General features: G+C 23.6%; 6 protein-coding genes across 6 annotated transcripts; 4 read left to right on the top strand and 2 right to left on the bottom strand.

Annotated features, from left to right (window-relative positions):
• Positions 1-2007: 2007 nt before the first annotated feature.
• PCHAS_0603700 (high mobility group protein B1, putative) lies at positions 2008-2325 on the top strand (the record flags this gene model as incomplete). Its single annotated transcript, XM_737791.2, has 1 exon — positions 2008-2325. The coding sequence occupies one exon, from the start codon at positions 2008-2010 to the stop codon at positions 2323-2325; it is 318 nt and encodes a 105-aa protein (XP_742884.2).
• Positions 2326-3582: 1257 nt separating this feature from the next.
• On the bottom strand, positions 3583-4064 carry PCHAS_0603600 (DNA/RNA-binding protein, putative; the record flags this gene model as incomplete). Its single annotated transcript, XM_016797434.1, has 3 exons — positions 3583-3645; positions 3746-3862; positions 3972-4064. The coding sequence occupies 3 exons, from the start codon at positions 4062-4064 to the stop codon at positions 3583-3585; spliced, it is 273 nt and encodes a 90-aa protein (XP_016653390.1).
• Positions 4065-4721: 657 nt separating this feature from the next.
• PCHAS_0603500 (conserved Plasmodium protein, unknown function) lies at positions 4722-6547 on the bottom strand (the record flags this gene model as incomplete). The annotated part of the gene is made up of 5 exons (XM_016797433.1): positions 4722-4820; positions 4979-5049; positions 5164-5219; positions 5329-5381; positions 5573-6547. The coding sequence occupies 5 exons, from the start codon at positions 6545-6547 to the stop codon at positions 4722-4724; spliced, it is 1254 nt and encodes a 417-aa protein (XP_016653389.1).
• Positions 6548-9508: 2961 nt separating this feature from the next.
• PCHAS_0603400 (conserved protein, unknown function) lies at positions 9509-15482 on the top strand (the record flags this gene model as incomplete). Its single annotated transcript, XM_016797432.1, has 6 exons — positions 9509-14176; positions 14501-14623; positions 14724-14855; positions 14989-15087; positions 15184-15312; positions 15414-15482. The coding sequence occupies 6 exons, from the start codon at positions 9509-9511 to the stop codon at positions 15480-15482; spliced, it is 5220 nt and encodes a 1739-aa protein (XP_016653388.1).
• Positions 15483-16565: 1083 nt separating this feature from the next.
• On the top strand, positions 16566-19385 carry PCHAS_0603300 (trimethylguanosine synthase, putative; the record flags this gene model as incomplete). Its single annotated transcript, XM_735427.2, has 1 exon — positions 16566-19385. The coding sequence occupies one exon, from the start codon at positions 16566-16568 to the stop codon at positions 19383-19385; it is 2820 nt and encodes a 939-aa protein (XP_740520.2).
• Positions 19386-20288: 903 nt separating this feature from the next.
• On the top strand, positions 20289-21768 carry PCHAS_0603200 (peptidyl-prolyl cis-trans isomerase, putative; the record flags this gene model as incomplete). Its single annotated transcript, XM_016797431.1, has 8 exons — positions 20289-20363; positions 20462-20516; positions 20603-20679; positions 20861-20966; positions 21102-21196; positions 21279-21382; positions 21476-21545; positions 21670-21768. The coding sequence occupies 8 exons, from the start codon at positions 20289-20291 to the stop codon at positions 21766-21768; spliced, it is 681 nt and encodes a 226-aa protein (XP_016653387.1).
• Between the last annotated feature and the right edge of the window lie 19 nt (positions 21769-21787).

The raw sequence follows: 21787 nt of genomic DNA, 5'->3' as shown, positions 1-21787 counted from the left end.
TTTTTTTTTTTTTTTTAAATAGCTATTATTTTATTTAATAAAAAGCTAGCTATAATATTAAAATAATCATTGAGTAATTTTGTTAGGATTATCATTGAATTGTTTAGTGTTAAAATTGTTTTACTATTTGGAATATTGAATACATTTTAGTGATTATTTAAAAAAATGACGTTTTATTAATACATAATGTTGCATTTATAAAATCAATAAAGAAAGCCTTTTAGTAATTTACTTGAAAGGAATATATGGCTACATAAATATTTCCAGATTTATGATAAAATCAAATGGATGTTTTTCATAAAGTGTATGCATACGAGTATTATTTATCAAGTACAATGTAGCCTTTAAAATTATTATAAGATAATAAAAATGATGATAATATGAAGTGGCATTATACGCATGATATATATTAAACACATACTATGCGGACCATTTCATTGGCATTTTTAATGGTGAAGTAATTTGACATATATTGGGGGGAGGTTTTTTCAAGCATAGTGTTAAATTACGTGTATATTTTATTCCGTTGGACATTACTATATTGCATATACATTTGATTTTTTTAAATATATGTATTTGCAAAATAATTATATTATTAATAAAATATATGTAATTTTTTACTATGCGAAATTTATAATATACAATGCGCCAGGAAGAAGAATGTAGTAATATTGCGCGTAAACGTGCATATAATATAAAGTAATAAAAATGGGTATAATAATATTATACTAACAAAATAGTATATATAAAATTGCACAATAATATATTAATTAGTAAACGGTATAATGCACAAATTATATGTAAGAGAATAGTAAAGATTATGTTTCATAATAGTAATATTTATATATAAACACATAAGGAAATATGCTTTCTTTTATCGCCCTTTAAAATAATTTAATAATTATGGAAATAATTTGAAAAATGATTCATTAAAACTGTATGATTAACGGTATTAATAATTTTTTTTTTTATATACGCAATATTATAATATATAAGAAAAACCGTATTTAATATGTGTACGTAATAATTGTATTATTTTATGCGTATTACACAAATATTATAGAGGCAAATATTTTATTTAAGTTTTTTTATATATTGCTTTTTTTTCATAATAATGCACATTTTCCCCTGTGAATTTTTAAAGCGCTTTATATTATATACTTAAATTTTTTTAAGAATGTATATTAAAAAGGATACGGAATAGTATTTAATATATGCAAATATCCACGTTCATTTAAAAATATATATTACGGTTTATTTTGGCAAAATTAAAAGGGTATTATTCACTTGGATTATTTTAATATTATTTGTATGCATGTATGAAGTATTATTTTTTAATTATGCATATATACATACGTATATAAATATACAAAATTATACACATAATGTGATCAATGTATATGGATTTTATCGCGTTATTAAATTAGGCAATTGCACACTTAGTAATACACATAAAAATATCGTTTTTCCATTATATAAAGTTAAATTATGTGAAAATAAACGTTAATAAAAATTTAACACATCCAAATTGTAAAATTGGGCATATTTTATCAAAAAAAAAATAAGTAAAAAAAAAAATAATTAAAATTTGAATAAATGAATTATAAAAAAATAAAAATAATAAAAAATACAAAACAAAATTTATCATGTATCATTTGCATATTCGTTTAAATCCTTATGTTTTATTTTAATGTATTTGTGTAAATTTTAAATCTTATTCGTGTAATATAAAATCAAAGTGAGAAATACACAAAATTATGGAAATGTATTTATATGTCTGTGTGTGTGTATGATAAATATTAAACTATTTTATTTTATTCAATTGATTTTTCTTATATTAGGAAAATATTCATAACTTAACAAAATAAAACCAAATAATCTTTCATAAAGATTACAATAATCATATTAATAAATCAAATTAGTGTATATATTAAAAATATATACAAAGTAATATAAAATAGTAATCACCTGTCCTTGATATTTTAAAAAAAAAAAAAAATTATCAAAATGGATGGCATGAAAAAATTTAAAGATATAAAAATGGGTGGAAAAGAAGTAAAAAAACGAAGAAAAAATAAAAAAGACCCACATGCACCTAAAAGGTCTTTATCAGCTTATATGTTTTTTGCAAAAGAGAAGAGAGCAGAAATTATTACTCGCGATCCAAGCTTAAGCAAAGATGTTGCAACAGTTGGAAAAATGATTGGAGAAGCATGGAATAAATTAGATGAAAGAGAAAAAGCTCCATATGAAAAAAAAGCACAAGAAGACAAACTAAGATATGAAAAAGAAAAAATGGAATATGCAAAAAACAAAATGAAATAAATAAAATGAAGTTTATTCAAAATATATAATAAAATATTATATTTATATATAAATGTGTATGTATTTTTATGTATATATTGAACTGTATGCATTATCTATACAATGGCACGCATATGAAAAATATACAAGTGCTGATATTTAATAAATAATGTGATAATAATATTAATCACAAGAACAATTTAAATGAAGAATATAGAAGAAGGCATATATTACTATTCATTATTAGATATATATTAATTTTATAAAAATATGCATGTATATATATATGCAAAGTTATTAATATACTATAAATTTATATGAAGTATATGTATATATATATTAGTAAAATTATTTTGTTGAAATGATAATAATTTTTCATAAAGTCTGTATTAAATATTAAGAAGACTATTTTTTTTTATTTAATTTTTTTTTAAAGTGATATATGAATATTTAAATTTTATCAAAGGTGTGTTTTATTTTATTTTTTTTATTATTTTAAATTTATTATATATGTATGCATACTGTTTTTTTTTTTTATTTTAATAATGCTGCAATAGGTGTGTATGTAATCTTATATTATGTTTTAGCATACTTCATTTTATTAAATTAAATATAAGATTAAACATGATATATGATTATGTATGTATTTGCTGCGTAAACAATTTACATGTTTATTTTTTATGGTGTTATTTTAGCACGTACCAATTTTTTTTACAATTATTAATTCCATTATGAAAATTTTTTTTATATTTTCTTAAAATGTATCAGACATTAGGAAGTTATATAACTATGAAACTTTATAGATATATATAAATTTTTAAACATACAAAAAAAGACGATTTTTAAAGTTTTATTAATACAGTTTGATTATAAATATAAGATCATATTATTTTATTTCATTATGCAATATATAAAATTGCATATATTGGTTAGGCTCAAGAGATGAGCTACATAAACATTTTATTTGCTTGTCATGGGGAGGTTCGAGAATAAAGTATTTGAAATCGGCATATTTCGTTTCGTAAATATGCATATTAATTATGTTGATAATATTAAAAATTGTTAAAAAAAGTGTTTGTCATTTTTATACGTAAAACAAATATTATTATAAGTATTGGTGTAAAAGTGGGTAGGCATATCCTATTTTTGCATTTTTTGCTTCGTAACAAAGCAGGGTGCATGTTACGAGGCATAATTGTATTCACATAAATAAAAAATAGCGAATAAATATATTTTTAAATAAAGGGTGGACAAAAAAAATGTTAATAAATAAGAGTGCTAGTTTTTGAACGAAACGGATATATTGATTTCGAGCAGCTGTCTCCTATCTGGACCAGTAGCCTACAAAAAAATAAAATAAATATGAATTTGAATACATGCTTGAAACTGTGCAAAGATCAGCATTTTGATATATTTATAAATTATTTTTGAATATAAATACCTCTAAGTTATTATATTTTATGGAATGATTCAAATTTGGAACGTTAGTCTTTAAAACTTCTAGCACACTAAAAGCTTTAGGTATTGCATAATTTCTTGCAATTATTTCTACTTCCCCCTACAAAATATATTAAAAGATGAAAGTGTAATGAAAAAAGCGAATCATGTGTATGTATGTGATGGTATATTTATAGGTACTTAATCATAATTGAAGATAATTATATTACCGTTTTCATTTTTTCTAAACAATCATTTACATGTTTTTGTATTTTTGAGGGCTTGGTATCCAATAATAATTTGTATGATGCTTTCTGATTCATTTTTCCTTTTACTTTTTTAGTCTTATAATAATATTGTAGTTTTTTTCATTTCGATATTTCCAGCTAATCCTATTTTTATATAATATGCTACTTATTATGTACAATGACAATATTGTGGATTAGCATCGTTGCAAAAAATATATATGAATGGCATTACAACATCATTCTTGCAAGGATACCCAAAACTTTGAAATGTTTCAAATAGGGTGATATATATAATATTGTAAGAAAAATATTTCAATTTTATAAAAAACTAAAAATTTGAAACCCAAAACAAAGGTATACTACCACAAGCACATGCTGATATATACATATATAACTATGCAAAGTGCTAATTATGGGGTTATATATTTTTTTTTATAAATATAATTGCATATTTATAATTTACATTTTAATATTGAAAAAAAAAAATTTTTTTAACAAGCCAAAAAAAATAAAAAAAGTGTTATTTTTTTATGTACGTTCATAATTTTATTTAATCATATGATATGCTTTCCAGCGCTTTATTTTTCAACATTGTACAATTATACAATAAAAGTGAAATAAAACAAAAATATATAGTTAAAAAAATGACTAAATAAACAAATAAATAATTTTGAATTATAATAGAAAATTTTAACAAAAATAAATATTCATAATAATTAAAAAAAAAAAAAATCAATCTTGAAATAGGGATGACAATAAAACATTAACTAGTTCAGGATTGTCCATATAATCATAATGGCTTTCTACATTTATATCTCGAGATTCGGGTAACTGCAAAGGGTCAAATATGAATATAAATTCAGGGGTTTGGACATGTAAATATTAAATTATGAAATATGAAATGAGACATAAGTTAGTTTAAGAAAAATACATTTGTTTAAATCTTTGAAAATGCATATTTTATTATTAACACTGGTTTATATTTTTACCATAAAATTGGCTAGTTTCGGTATGACATCAAAAGATTTAATTTTTCCTTTATCTGCTTTATCATTATTATCTGAAAAGGGAAACCAAATTATACACACATATATATGTATAGATATGCATTAAGTTACAAAAAGAAATGCAATAAAAATGATATCAATATGTCATTATAAAAAATATAACTTACATTTTTTTTTTATTTTATAAATCGATTTTTGTGACTTTAATAATTCGTTATCGTTCCTACAGAAAGTAAAAGAGTGTACATATGTGGATCATGCTTTTCGTATGGTACTCAAAAAAGAGTATGTATCATTGTGTTATTTTCATGGATAGTCATATATATAATTACTGGTTGTCCTTCAAATTTTCGATCGCATTAAGGAGAAATTTTTTGTAGTAAATCTAAAAATGAAATAGAATTATATAATAATGTATTCGTTGAATAAATGCGCTTGAGAAGAATTAGGTATACATCGACTATTCATGGCTTTATAAGGTGGAAGCATATTATATTATAGCATATTATTAAATGTATAAAGGATATATGGAAGAATGAACATGTATGTGTGCATATTTTTATATAATAATCGAACCTCATCGTCATAAATGTATTTATTTAAATTAAAATCTGCATTGTCTGAGTATAACTTTTCATATATTTTTTCGCCTATAACATTGTAACTCAATACTTGTGGATATGCACTTTCTATTATGGATGGTAAATCAAACATGACTTGATTAATTTGAGATGAAATTGGTTGTTCATATGTTTTTAGACTTGCAATCGAGCTTATTTTTGTTATCTTATGCATAATATCAAAAAAATTTAAACATGATTTTTTAGAATATTTAAACCATGTGTCAATAGTAAGAAAAAGTTTTTTTTCATTTTCTGTTGTATTTTGATCATACAATTGTTTTCGTTTTTCATAATATTCTTCATCTTCTTCATCACATATAATATTTAATTGATTATCTGCATTTTCATCAATTGCTATATTTTTTTTTATAAAATATTTTTTTAAAAAAAAATGTAATGTAGATAATAATTCACCGATATCATCTTTTATTTGTTGTTCACTTGATTGAATTTCTTTTAATGTATTTTTATAGTTTTCACTAGAATTGCTATTTTCAACATTTTCATCATGTTCGTTACTGTCTTGATTTAAAATAAGTTCACTACAGGAAACAAATGGAAGTAAAGGAAGTTTATTGGATAAGGATAAGACCTTTTGTGTTAATATTCGTGTTCTTAGTAAAAGTTTATATAGACTAACTTGCTCTGCTACTTGTTTTGATATTTCATTTATATCATCATATTCATTTAAAAATCCTAAACTATCTGATGAATTATCATCGCTATCATATTTATTATTTTTATGTTTTTTATTATTTTTTAGTTCTAATTTATATAGTTCATTTAATTTATTTTTTTCATCATTCCCTTTGGTTGAAAATGATTTTTTTTTCTTTTTTTTCCCTTGTATTTTGCTATTTGCCTTTTTTTTAGTCTTCTTTATAAGTTGGAATTGTTTGAGGGAAGAAGGATTTTCTTGTGAAGCCATTTTTCCCTTATCATTTATTAAAGCATAAATATGCTTTTATATGTTGCCAAAACAGAATATTTTCAACACATTTATTCTACTAAAAATTACCAATCATTTCCTTTTTCGTTTTTTGGGTTACATGAAAAAAAAATATTTATATTGATTTCTTTGCCTTTTGATTATTGTATTTTTTATTTATACAACGTTTTTAGGATGCAAAGATTAATTTTATTTTGTTTTTTATTAAATATTTTTGTTTATATAAATGTTTTTTTTATAATAATCAGTATTATTTTATTTTTTATTTGCATATGAAAAAAAAATTTATGATGCTGTAGAGAATTGGTGCGAACAAAAATATACTGCAATTTTTTTTTATGCCTTTACATAATTATTTTACGGGATAAATTACTAGAACAAATACGAATAAATATTTTTTTAATTTTTTTATATAATATTTCTCTATATTAATACATATAATTTTCTGTTTTATTAAGAAAACACCTGAAATATGCCTTTTTATATATTTATATAAAACAAGGATGATATATATCCCCTCACAAATGCATATGCAAATTCATAGTGTTTTTTATTCTTATAAAACTGAAATACCAAGGATATAAAGACAATCATCAGACTTATTATATGACATATGTTTTTGGTACCAATTTATGGCCACCCTTTTAGTTGTTTCTTCTTTGATACCCCACAAAATCGCATATCAAATATGACGAAAATTGTATAATGTATTTTTGGCAACTGTTTTTGCAAAAATAGGAAAATTATAAATAAAAAAATTCCAACAATTTTTATGAGATTTTTCTCCATAGTTTAATATAATAAATTAAGGGCGCCTTTCATTATATACATAAACCAATTTGGAAATTTTAAAAAATATTATACTGGTCTTAAATATATGCCTTTTAATACTGTTTAAATTTTTTTTTATTATTTTTTCCCTTTAAATTAAAAAAAATATAAGATGATAGTTGATGAATTTTTAAAAATTGGCATTTTATAATGCATAAATCAGTATAGGATATGTTGTGTCTATAATTATGTTGCAACAGAAATGATGGTCTTTTTCAAATAAAGGCAATCATATAATTTTGTTGAAATATAAGTTTTATATTCCTCATATAGTTTATTTGAATGAACCGTTCATATATTATGAGTTAAGGGAGTATAAAATTTATGAACAGTTAATATATTTTTGAGCTAAAATAATTAAATATATATAATAGCCAAAATATAAATAAATTTGTTGAAATTTCAAAATAGGGATATACATGTATTATTTTGTTCAACAATCATTTATTAAGTAAATAGACAACCGCCATTTTTAACAAAATTGCCAAAATAATATACATATTATTTATTTTTTATGATATAGGATTAATATATATGCATGTCTGGAATTAATATTTAAAAATTCGTTACATATATTGTTTGTGCAACCCTTAAATGGTTTTTGTAGCACAGCATTAATAAAAGAAACCCAATTTTTATAGATTTGAGAACTTATAAATATAAGGTGTGGTTATTGTGCAATTTATTTATTTTATATTTTTTATATGTATACATTATAAAAATTTTATTACAATTAGATTGCCATATAAGCATATGGAGACAACATTTTGCGAATAAAATTGTTATTATATAAGATAAAACATATTTTTCATAGTAAAAGTTGAGTTTCATTTTAAATTCATTGGTGTTATGGAACTATCATTGTGAATATCTGAATGTTATGAGAAAATATATAGTTAGTAAAATATTTTGGGAAAATAAAATATAGGAACAAAACTGTTAAATCGAAAGAATTATTATATTTACACATTTATATGTAGTTTAAAATATAAGTCAAGCATTAATACATGTATTGGTACTTCAATAAAAGTTAATTTATTATATATAATGTATATTTATATATATGTTATATAGCTTATGTTTGATTTGTGTATTTTGTATATTAGCATAGATTTCACCATATATTATTTTATATGTAGTCGTTTTGCATGTGAAATAAATATACATTGTGTGAAGATTGCACATAATTAAAACAATGTTTATTTTTAATTTAATTTTTACAAATTATTATGTTTTATATTTTTAACATAATTTTACCATAATTATTATGCATATTATATGTGGGAGCGTTATGTGTATGTACGTGCATTTTCAATTTAAATTTTAATTGAATATTTTAAGCTTAATACAGTTCGAAATAATAATTAAAACATTCCAATTTTATTGGTACTTTATTTTGTATATGTTTAAATTTATGTGTTTTCAGATAGTGAACTAGAGATAGAACAAAATAATACATGAGTATGTATATTATATGCATTTGAACTGCATTCTTATTTAAGTAAAAATATAAGTGTGTTTAAGGTGGAAGAATTTCGATTTAATTAATATAATCAAGGGAAATAATTATTTTTATATAATACAAAAATAAAACAATAGATTAAGTAGTGAAAAAAGTAATAAGTTAGGATAAGAGAAATCTTTATTATCACAATTTATAGCTAATGTGTTTTTAAGGTAATAAAGTCAAATCAAATTTTAGGTAGGAAAAAAATAAAAAAATAATTTAAACAATTTGAAGGCGAATATAATCAAAGAAGCTTATATCACATCCTATATATAAACAAAGTAGCCTACTATTAGATAGTATAACACTATAGAATATATAGTAATATAATGAGAGCGTCATTTAATAAATAGCTGCATATTTTAGCTTTAAAATTGAATGGATTTAAGTTAGTCTTAAAAAATATATATGACAAGAAGAATAGATTTATTTTATAAATATTTATAAAATGCAATATTTTGTGTGTTAATGATACCTTTAGTTATACATAATTAATTATACAATTATTATAATTTTTGTGAAATTTGTTTAAAATAGTAATAAATATTACTTTACAAATTTCATAAACTTAAAAAAAATAATATAGAGTGTGTTTATAAAAAATGGGTAAGCAAAGGTTAACCGCTCTAGACATCCGAGCAATAATAACATCATGTAAGAAAACCATTATTGGATCTGTTGTAACAAATATTTATAATATATCAAATAAAATATATGTGTTAAAATGTTCTAAAAAGGAACAGAAATATTTTCTGCTTTTGGAAGCAGAAAAAAGAATGCACATAACTGAATGGATGAGAGAAAAGGATGTGATGCCATCAGGGTTTACTATGAAATTAAGAAAACATTTACGATCCCGTAAAATAACAAATATATCTCAATTAGGTGGAGATAGAGTAGTTGATATTCAATTTGGATATGATGATAATGTATATCATTTAATTGTTGAATTATATATTGCTGGGAATATTGTACTTACAAATAATGAATATAAAATAATATTTATTTTAAAAAGTAATGATGATAATAAAAAAAAACTAAAGATAAATGAAATATATAATGTTGAAGAGCATAATGCTGTGATGTTATATAAATATTTGGATATAATTAATAATGAGAATATAAAAAAAAGCATTAATGAAATATTAATGATTCATAATCAACCTGAAATTGGTGATTCAAACAAGGTTAGTACTACTAACGAGACGACCACGATAAATGGCAAAATGGTTGAAAAAAATATGACTAAGTCAGGAAATTTGAGCTTATTAAATAGCGAAAAGAATGATAATGTAAAACTAAAAAAAAAATCTGGATCACAAAATATAAAAAATTCTTCAAATTCGCGAAAAGGTCGTGGTGGAACAACCTTTGGTGATTCAAACAACATTTTGAATGATAAAAATAAAAATGATGATACACAAAATGATAATAAAAAAAATAAAAAAACAAAAAAAATAAAAACATTGAATGAATTAGGTAGTAAATTAATATTATTTGCACATAACGATTTAATAATACATTCATTGATCGAATGGAATTATAATCCACATGATCCAGTGGAGAAGTATGATATTGACACACTGACAGAAATATTTTTTAAAGTAATAAATGAATGTATGAAAATATTTAATATGATGAGTAATGAAGAAAGTGTAATTTATGGATATGGTTTTGCTCCCATTGATGAAAAGTTATCGATTTTAAATAAAAATAAAAATATGGAAAATGTTGGAAAAAATGAAAATTCTATTTTGGGGACCGAAATAAATAAAGACAATAATTTAGGGGGTGAAAATAAGTTAGAAAATGATCGATTGTTTGTTGAATTTAGTCCAATTCTTCTTAAAAATCATATAAATAAAATAGATGAAAAAAAAATAGAGTTAATAAAATTTAATGATTTTAATATGTGTGTAGATACATATTTTAGTAAAATGGAATTAACAAAATATGATAAGCATCAAGAAATGAATAAACGGAAAAATGCACTTACAAAAATTGATAAAATAAAATTGGATCATGAAAGAAGAATTGAAGCATTAGAAAAGGAGGTAAATATATTAAAAAAGAAAATATTATTAATTCAGGCAAATGATGAATTTGTTGGAGAGGCAATAAAATTGATGCGTGCTGCAATTTCTACAAGTGCTAATTGGGAAAAAATATGGGACCATGTCAAGTTATTTAAAAAGCGTAACCATCCAGTAGCCTTAAAAATAATGTCTGTGAATTTTAACAATTGTGAAATTGAATTATTATTGAATGAAGGTGATACGGAAGAGAGTAGTAGTGAGGATTCTTCAAAAGAAAAGGGAATGGAAGAAAAGAATAAAGCATGTACAGTGACAATAAACTTAAACAATTCTGTATATGGTAATATTGAAGATTATGAAAAGTTAAGAAAAAAAGCTGAGGAAAAAATTCGTAAAATAAAAATGTCAACAAATGTAGCTATAAAAAAGGTTGAGAAGAAAAAAAAAGATAAAGATACAAAACAAAAAGGTAAACATAAATCCGTTTTTCAGATTCAAAAATTAAGAAAAATATTTTGGTTTGAAAAATTTAATTGGTTTTTATCATCCGAAAATTATTTAGTAATATCTGGAAGAGATTCATTACAAAATGAGATATTATTTAGACGATACTTTCAAAATAATGATATATATGTACATGCTGATATTCATGGTGCAGCATCTTGTATAATAAAAAATCCGTATAAAGATATACCAATTCCTGAAAAAACGCTAGCTGAAGCTGGCCAATTAGCTATGTGTCGAAGTTCGGCATGGAATAATAAAGTAATAACATCTGCTTGGTGGGTGTACTATCATCAAGTTAGTAAAACAGCACCTACTGGTGAATATATAAAAACAGGTTCTTTTGTGATCAGAGGGAAGAAGAATTATTTACCATATGCTAAGCTAGAGATGGGTCTATCCATCATATTTCAAGTTAATAAAAATGTGGATGATAATAATAAAGAAGATGCATTAAATGATGATAAAGAGAATGACGAAACTGTTCATACAGGAAGTGACAATGATTGCCTTGACAAGGAAAATGGCGGCAGTGCAGGTAAAGTAGCAGCTACTGGCAATGCAGATAAAATGACAGCTACTAGCAACACTGCTGATTGCGTAAATCATATGAACGATTCAAGCAATTGTAAGGAGACTAGAATAGTAAATAAAAACAATTGTGTAGTGGGAAAAGGTATTGATTTGCGAGGGACATGTAAGTATTACTTGGGCAGAAAGCAAAATAAAAAATATGCGAAAAATAAATATATTAGGTTAATTTTAAAATGCTTAAATAGGATAGATTTGTTAAATGTTTATAAAAAAAATATGATTAGTAAATTAGTAATAAGTGATAAGTACAGAAAGGAAATTATTTCTATGTTATGCAAACTTTGTTTTTCCAACCTATGTATAAATATGAAAAATGATGAGATAAAATCATTTTTTGAATTTTTATATAAAATTAAAAATCATGACAATATACAATGTTATATATGTCAAACATTTAAGAAGAATTATAAGATAGCTTTATCAGGAATATTCAAATTGTTTAGGCATTTATTTTTATATTTCGATAGCTCAAATAAATTTAGCGGTACATGTATAGGGGGTATTTTTTTTAATAAATGTTTAAAGAGTTTTGATAGAGCAATTAAAAAATTAATGAAAGATAGTATTTCTTTTTATTTTGTTCATAAAATGGTTTTATTAAAAAGTTGTGATAAAAAAATAAGAGAATGGGGCAAGGATGAGTTTAATACATTTTTTGACATAAATAAAAATAATAATTTTATAAAAAATGAAAAATATTTATTTTATAATAATAATGTGGATACATTAGTATGTGCCATGAAAAATCAGATTGATGAGGAAATAAAACTCGATATGATGAATGAAAAAGATTATGTATTTGATAATAAAACAATGAAATTATGTTTTACGCCTTGTGAAGTATATGGCTTACCTCCTGTAGCTTTTAAGGACGATGATATAAATGATGATGAATCAAAGAATTCAAAAAAAGGTGGATCATCAAATAAAGTAGCATTCAATTCTGGGGATAATGATAAGGAGGATGGACAAAAGAAACATATTTCATTTGCAAATGTCGAAAATTCGATAAAAATAGAGCGACCCACAAGAACTAGGAAACCAACTGGCTTTGTAAAAATGGATATAAAAAAACTTCTTGAAGAAATTGACAATGAAGAAGAGGAGGAAGAAGGTGATACTCATAATGAATTGAAACGAGAAGATATGAAGGTTACCTTTGACGAACAAAAAAAAGTGCCTGTCGAAAAAAAAGGTGTAGCGTTTAATCTTGAGAATAACAGTGTTGATAATAAAAGTTCTACACTGAATATTCCAAGGCCTACAAGAACTCGAAAACCAACTGGTTTTGTAAAAGCAGATCTCTCAAAATTGCTTGAAGAGATAGATAATGAAGAGGAAGGTGAAGAAAAAAGCGAAGCTGATGGTAGTAGCCAAAAAGGAACATTAAATTCGAATAGTTCTACAACAAATGTTAGAAAAAAGAGTGTTTCATTTAGTTCAGAAGATGATCGTATTTATATTGAGAGGCCAATAACATCAGGTATTCCCCCAAGACCCGTTAGGACTAGAAAGCCAACTGGTTTTATAAAAATGGATATTAGTAAGTTGCTTGAAGAAATAGATAACGAAGAGGAAAATGGTGAGAATGAGAAGGATGAGGATGAAAAAAGTGATGACACAAAAAAGGTAAAATTCAGTGAAGGTGTCGAAAAAAATACGAATGATGAAAATATAAAGAACTTTTCAAGGCCAGTTAGGACTAGAAAACCAACTGGTTTTGTAAAAATGGATGTAAAAAAACTTCTTGAAGAAATTGATAATGAAGAGGAGGAGGATGATGAAAATAGTAGCACAGGAAAGGGGGCTTATGTTGAAAATAGCGGTAATTCAGAAGAGGAAGAAAATAGCGAAAATTCAGAAGAAGAAGAAGAAGAAGAAGAAGAAAGTGAAAATTCAGAAGAGGAGGATGAAAGTGAAAATTCGGAAGAGGAGGAAGAAAGTGAAAACTCGGAGGATGAGGAGGAAAGCGAAAATTCAGAGGATGAAGGAAGTGGACAAAATAGTGGATATGGAAAAACTGATTATAAAGGAAATATGGAGAGAGTTAATGAAAGTGATTCAAATAAAAAAAGCCCAAATGAAACAAACAAAGAAGGAAGATTTAATGATAAATTAGTTAAAAATGAAAATAAAGTAATATTTTAAAAAAATATATATTTATATATGTATATGTACATGTGCATGTATCATATGGAGGGGCCAATAAATATCATCAAGTTTTATAAAATATTTATTAGGATCCCATTATTAAACATCTCGTATAAATATAACATTTACTGAAAGTTCTTATTCAAAATAAGATTTCATTATATGGGGTGTATAAATAATTATATAAAATTTTATCGTATCATTATTTTAACTTGTATTACAACTGTGTATTTAATTTTGATTTATCTGAAAAAATAAAGCATATATTTTATTTCATTGTTGTTTTTTTATTTTGTTCATTTTTGATAGAGTACGGTTCATTTACTAAGAGGGGCTCGAACAAAAAAAAAGCGAATGAAAAAAAAGTATCGAGAGCAAGATGATGATGATGAGGAAAGGCAATTATATATGAAAATAATTGGATCTCGAAAGGTAAGTCAAAGAAGATTAGCAACGAATGGTGATGTGCATGCATGTATTAAGTATATGCATATTTGTCGTATATATATACGGTTTACCTTTACTATTTCAGATGAAGCATGAAACTGAAAAGCAAAAAAAAGAAAAGGAAGAAAACAAAGTAGAGAAGGAAGAAAATAAATACAATAAGCGCCCAAACGAACTTAAAGCGAATTATGAGGAAATAAATGAAGATGAAATGAATGTAAGGAAATGATATAATATATTTGTTTAAAGTGATAAAAATATGTGATATATAAAGAGCACAAATTTTATTAAATAATCAAGTATGCATATGTTTGTGTATATATGTAACACGATTCTCTTATAATTTTTAGATGAAGTTAAGCGAATTAAATAAATTGACATTTACACCAAAAGAAGGGGATGTTATAACATGCGCAATTCCGATGTGTGCACCTTATTCTGCTATACAGGTTAGTCCATATTTAATTTTATTTTTATGTTTTTATACGATGATAACGAATTATTTGAGATATCTTTATATCATAAATATGCATGCTTATTTATAGAACCATAAGTATAAAGTAAAATTGGTCCCAGGAAATGCAAAAAAGGGAACAATTGCCAAATCATGCATTTCGCATTTCTTAAAATGTTCAACTAGTGAGATAGAGAAAAAGTTCATTAATGGGATATCAGTAAGATTATTTTTATTTCAAAACAAATGTGTTTATGCTTGGACTTTGTATTTATATATGTTTACGTATATATTTTTTTTGACCTTCTTTTACTTGAACAGATGGACGATTTGGGAAACTGCATAATAACAAATTCAACAACCGACCTATTGAGTTCAAAGTTTCGTTAAATCCGTTTGTATGAAACAGTGGAAAAATCAAAAAGGATGATAATAGGGAATTAAATTAAATTTTTCATACCGGGACTAAATTATTATTTTTATTTCAACCTATTAATTGCTTATATATACGACCTTTGTCTTTTCCTATTTGAATGCTATTTTAATTATAATGTATGTATTATGATTATTATTCCAATTGTGCTATTATTAATTAATTTATTTTAAAATATGGTTTTCATTTACCAATGTATGTATTTTTTGTATATAAAACTAAATATGCATGTGAGCATATGAATATGAACAAGTCAGGTACTTATATATTCATTAAACTTATAAATTGAATTTTTATATATCTTACATATATATATAGGAAGCAAACTACACACACATATGTGTATGTATTTTATTCCCCTTAACCGTTTTAGTATGCTCATACTATAATAAGTTAAGTTGCGTAATTTATACGATCAGCATATAAGACTATTTTGTAAAATGGAATAAAAGAAATAAAAAGAAAAGTTTGTTCATTGATAGGGAGCACCGTTTTATTTGAGGGGGATATGCAAATGGCATGTTTTGTGGAATTTTACCAATTTCGTTACAAATCTTTTTATTATTTAATAAAAATAAGTATATGCATATATAGATATATGCTATTTTTGTAATTTATTTTAAAAATTGTATGTAGATATATTTCATGAATATTAAATAATGTTTGTGAATGAGCTATAATTGAAAAAAAAAAAATTTTTTTTTTTGGTGATTTTTTTTTTTAATAAATTTCCTAAAATAGCTAGCTGTGCATATATTATTGGTTAGTAAAAAAAAATGTATTATCACAATGAGATTGGCATTTTATGGTAAGGGCGTTGTTAAAAATGTAATAAAAGTGAAGTAGTAAAAAAGGATAGAGCAAAAATTGTATGTACATATTTATTTACTTTGGACGTTGGTAAAGTATATCAATTTGAAGGCAGATTGAATGGAAATATTTTGGAGGGAAGTTACAAATTTCAACTAAGAGGGTTTCTTTTGTTATTTGATCATATAAGGTAGAAGAATGAAAAGAGGGAAAAAATATAAATAATAAAGATGATAAAAATTAAGTACAAAGATTTCAATGGAGTGAATAAAGGTAAAAAAAATGGAAAAGGTCAAATGGATTGGTTGAACTTTTTAGTTCATCCATGTTACTATACAATTTTTGATCTAGGAAAAGAGGATTTATTAAATGAAGAAATTCGCTTAAACTTTTTATACTACGCGGAAAATTTAAATATTTATGATAAAGAGGAAGTATTAGGATTATTTAAAAAAAATGATAATATTGCAAGAGAATTAAGTTTTACAAAAAGTTGTGAATTAATTAAAAAGAGTTATAAATTAAAAATGCCTATCATATTTCAAAACTTAAAAAATTTTGATTTACACAAAAATGATATAATTGATTATTTGTCTGTAAGTTATAAATTAGGACATAATTGTATAGTAAGAAAGCAAATGAAAAAAGTGGAAAAAAAAAATTGTTTTATCCTTGATAGTGAAATGCTATATTCTATGACACCAGAATATATATCCAATAAAATTGCTAATAATATATTAGTGAGCAACAAAATGGAGTATAGCCAAATGAAGGAAAACATGATGAATGGGGGAAAGGATAAAAGATATACTGAAGGTGTGGTCAGCAAAAATGGAATTAACAAATTGTATAAAGGGGTAACAATTCATTTGGATCCATTTGCTGGTGCAGGAGGAAATTGTAACAACATGAAAAATGTATTTACAATAGCATCCGATATAAATTTAAATCGTTTAAAACAATGTCAGCATAATTGTGAATTTTACAACAAAAATATAGATTATATTTTGTGTGACTTTTTTAATATAGTAAATCATTTTAGAGAAAATGTGATTGATGTTGTTTTTTTAAGTATCCCTTGGGGTGGTCCATCATATAAAAAAAAAAATAAATTTAATTTAAAAAATAAAGAAAAGAATTTGTGTGTGCATACATGTTTAAAAGAATCAATGAAATTAACAAAAAATATAATTATATATTTACCTAGAAATGTGTGTATTAATGATTTATATTTTCTTTTTAAAACATATAAAAAGTTATGTACTTTGAAAAATGAAGATAACAAAATAAATTGTATAGAGAATGAGAGAGGGGAAATAAAAAATTTTGGTTTTTCCAAAAAATGTGATATGCTTATAGAGTTGTATGTAAATAGGAATAGGTGTACATACAAGGACCGATGTGAAAACAATTTAATGAATTACTATTATTATTATTTTAATAAGAAAAAGAATATATATAATAACAAAATAAAATATGATAAAGTTAAAAATCTTTTTAAAATTAACATTGATCAATGTAATAATTATTTGAAAGAAACTAGCGAAATAGAAAGTGAATGCATTAATGATAAGCAATGTCAAAATGATGAAGTACCTTTTCAAATAACTGAATCGGTTGCAAATAACAAGGTTTGTAATGTATTCCGAAAAAGGAGGAATACCTTGTGGAAATGGCATAACACTTGCATGGTTATTTATTTGGGTGATATATCAAAAGAACTTAAAAATACAAAAACGATTAACTACAATTATGTTTATTATATTCATAATAAATTGGGAAAAGCAGTTACAAAATTTATAAATTACAAATTTTACAAAAATAGCTGCAAGACTAATGAATATAAATATGGTAACAGAAATATGTCTATATATAGATCACTGTACAATGAGAAGATCAAACATGTGTTTGATGTTGTGGAGAGTCTGGAAAGGAAGCCTTTTCAGTCTGTTAAGCGGCAAAAAATAAACAATAATGAAGAGTTAAAGAAAACTAAGCTACAAGGAATTAGGGTTATTCCAAAAAATATTATTATTTTAAAGCATAGAGCAAATAAAATGTTGTATAAAGTGGTTAGCTATATATTACAAATGTTTTACAACAATATAAGGAATTTAATTGGCTTTGATAATTTTAGTTTTTTTAATAAAATATATATTAATTTAGAAAAAATTCAGCACAAATTTTTAACAAGAAAAGTATATAGAAATACAAACATAAAAAAGTATGTAACATATATATATTCACATTATATTGATAACAATTCAGGATTAAATATTATGATAAATCATTTTAATGTAATTATAATGAAAATTAAAAAAGAACTTATACTTTTATTTGGGATATATTTATATGATATTAATTTTTTAAAGTACTATTTTAAATATCATAAAATAAATATATTAATTAATAATGTGTGTAAAAAAAAATTGGAAAATATCCACTATATAATTGTCAGACTGCTTTTTAACTTTCTTATGTATATTTGTATTTTTTTAAATATTTTAAATAATAATATACGATTACAAGAATTTATTAATAAAAATATAATAAATAATGGATCTGATGATTTTTCAGATTTATTAAAAATACCAATAAAAGATTTTGAAACAATTTTTAATATAAATAAGAATAATTTTTTGTTTAGTTTTCAAAAATTTATAAAACGAATTATTTTACTCTCTATTCAAATTGAAGTTTTTGGAAAATCTTTAACTATGGATAAAATTATTAATATTTTTTTTCATTTTATTTTTAAAAAATATGATATAGATTATTTATTAAATTATATTCGTAATAATAATGAAGAGGAAGATATAAATAAGAATTGGCATCGATTATGTCTATTTTTAATTATGATTAATTTTTTTACAAAACAATTTTTTTATAATATAAATGTAACATCCTATTTGGATTATTTTAATTCTTTAAATTATTTTTATTTCAATAGAATGCGTATTTTATCACGTCATTGTAAAGGTTACGAAAATTTGTTTATTTTCAATTTTAGGAACTTTATGGAAAAACATTTTTGTGTGCAAATTTTATAGCATTCAACGAAAGCCCATTATTTTTGGCAAACCATACATACTACACATTTATGATCGTTTTTTTTACATGATGATGTTATATAAATTAAATATTTTATCATTATAAAGTTGTTTTATTTCATTGTTTAAAATTGTTATTTTTTAATTTATTTTTATATTCAATAAGCCATCAAAATGAATACAACTCCTTAAGGCGTTATAACTTTATTTAATGTATATATCCCGTTTTTTGGGGATATAAGCAAATGGTTATTCATGCGAATGCACATTTAAAATATGTAGAATGGTTTTATAAATTTCAAAATGGAAAATAAAAAAATGATGAAGCATAGTTTTGAAAAATAAGCAAACACTATGCTTGTGTTACTACATATATGTATATGCAAAAAAACGTAAAAATATATAATAATAAAATAATAATAAAATAATAATAAAATAATAATATAGGGTTTAGGTTGTAAACTGGCTTGTTATATGATAGAGAAAAAAAATATATTTCACCATATTAACTACATGTGTATGCATTTGAATATTTCAGCGAGGAAAATATGGATTACTGTATATTAAGCGCAATATACAAAAATTTCACTAAAACTGTTTACGTATAAAAATTAAAATTAAAATAAAAGCATTTTAAAATGTAAAAAAAAACGCTTTTATGTTATTATTACGAAACGCCTAAATTGGTAATTAAAATATAGGATGCAAAGCTTAATATATATTCGAATATTTTTTGAAAAATACTGAAATATATATGATTTTTTTTTATTGTATGGAAAAAATGAATTATTTAATTATGTAACTATAAAAAAGGGAAAGCTCAATAATTTATGAAATCTATAAATATAAGAAGATGAAATGTAACTCTACAAAATTGTATGATTTTTTTTCTTTTAAATAAAAATGAAAATACCCAACCCTCGAGTTTATTTGGATGTTGCTATTGGGGGAAGAAATGCAGGAAGATTGATATTTGAAGTGATATGAAAAAATATATATAATACATACTTTTTATTTTTGTGTGTATTATTGAAAATTTCATATTTGTATGTTAAATTTGTTACACCTTTTTTTAGCTGTTCATGGATAAATTGCCGATAACCAGTGAAAATTTTCGATGTCTCTGTACAGGTAAATTATTAAGGCCAGAAAAATGAAAATAAAAAAAAATTAACATATATGCATATGCACATGTAAATATAAATATTTTTTTAAAGGGGAAACAGGGTTAGGCTATTACTTAAAACCAAGGTGGTATAAGAATTCGTTAATCCATAGAATAGTTACTGATTTTGTAAGAAATAAAATTGACTAAAAATGTGTGTACTACAAATATGTTGCAGTGTAAAATATGTAGCTATATTTATTTTTTTTCGTTTCTCATGTAAATATGCACTATCCTATGCCACAGAATATCGATATAACTTTCGTTGGTTGTGCATCCATATAGTTATTCATTTTATTATAATTTTTAGATGTTTCAAGGAGGGGATTTTAATTTTGGGAATGGATATGGTGGGGAATCAATATATGGGCAATACTTTCGAAATGAAAAGTTTATTTATAAACACTCAAAAAGAGGTTACATAAAAAAATAAAATGATGAGGAACTTGGTTTAAATTGCTGTACATATATTATAACATTTTTAATACATGGGTGTACAAATTTTATGTGGCTTATATATTTATCTTTATTTTTCTATTCATCTATACTAGGTATTTTATCAATGTGTCAAACTAGCATAAAGCATACAAATAATTCTCAATTTTTTGTGACATTTAAAAGTTGTCCTTGGCTAGACAAGAAGCATGTGAGTGGAATAAAAAATGAAACGTAAATAAGCATTTTTTATATTATCGTTATGAAAATATGTTTTTCTATATTTTATGTAGGTCGTTTTTGGTCACCTTGAATATGGGTTTGATACACTATCGTATATTGAAGAGCAAGCCACATTAATTGGGAAGCCCAAAAAGCAAGTTTACATATACAACTGGTAAGGTTGCATGTTTAATCAATTTATTTGAAAAAGTATATTTAAAAAAAGCAGGGTTTATTCATATCTACATATTATTATTTCATTTTAAAGCGGAGCCATTCCATTGGACAAGATTAAATATAAGTCTCGGACCAATATGCACGACGATTATATTATACCAGTAAAAACAATATAACAATATAATAAATTCATAGTAAATTTTTGTGTCATATTGAGTATGTGTTTTTTTTTTAATTTGGAGGTACTAAATTGAGTTTACTATTTTGTTGGTTGCACTTTTTTAGGAAATAGAAATGCCATTGTTGGAAAGGGAAATTGAATTTAATGAAAGTTCAGACATTAATGAGTTGAAGAAAATATACAAAAATAGTAAACGGTTTTAGAGGATGCATATAAATTTGT

This window comes from Plasmodium chabaudi (assembly GCF_900002335.3).
Source record: "Plasmodium chabaudi chabaudi strain AS genome assembly, chromosome: 6".
Taxonomy (NCBI): domain Eukaryota; phylum Apicomplexa; class Aconoidasida; order Haemosporida; family Plasmodiidae; genus Plasmodium; species Plasmodium chabaudi.
This window is presented reverse-complemented; position numbering and strand designations above follow the sequence as displayed.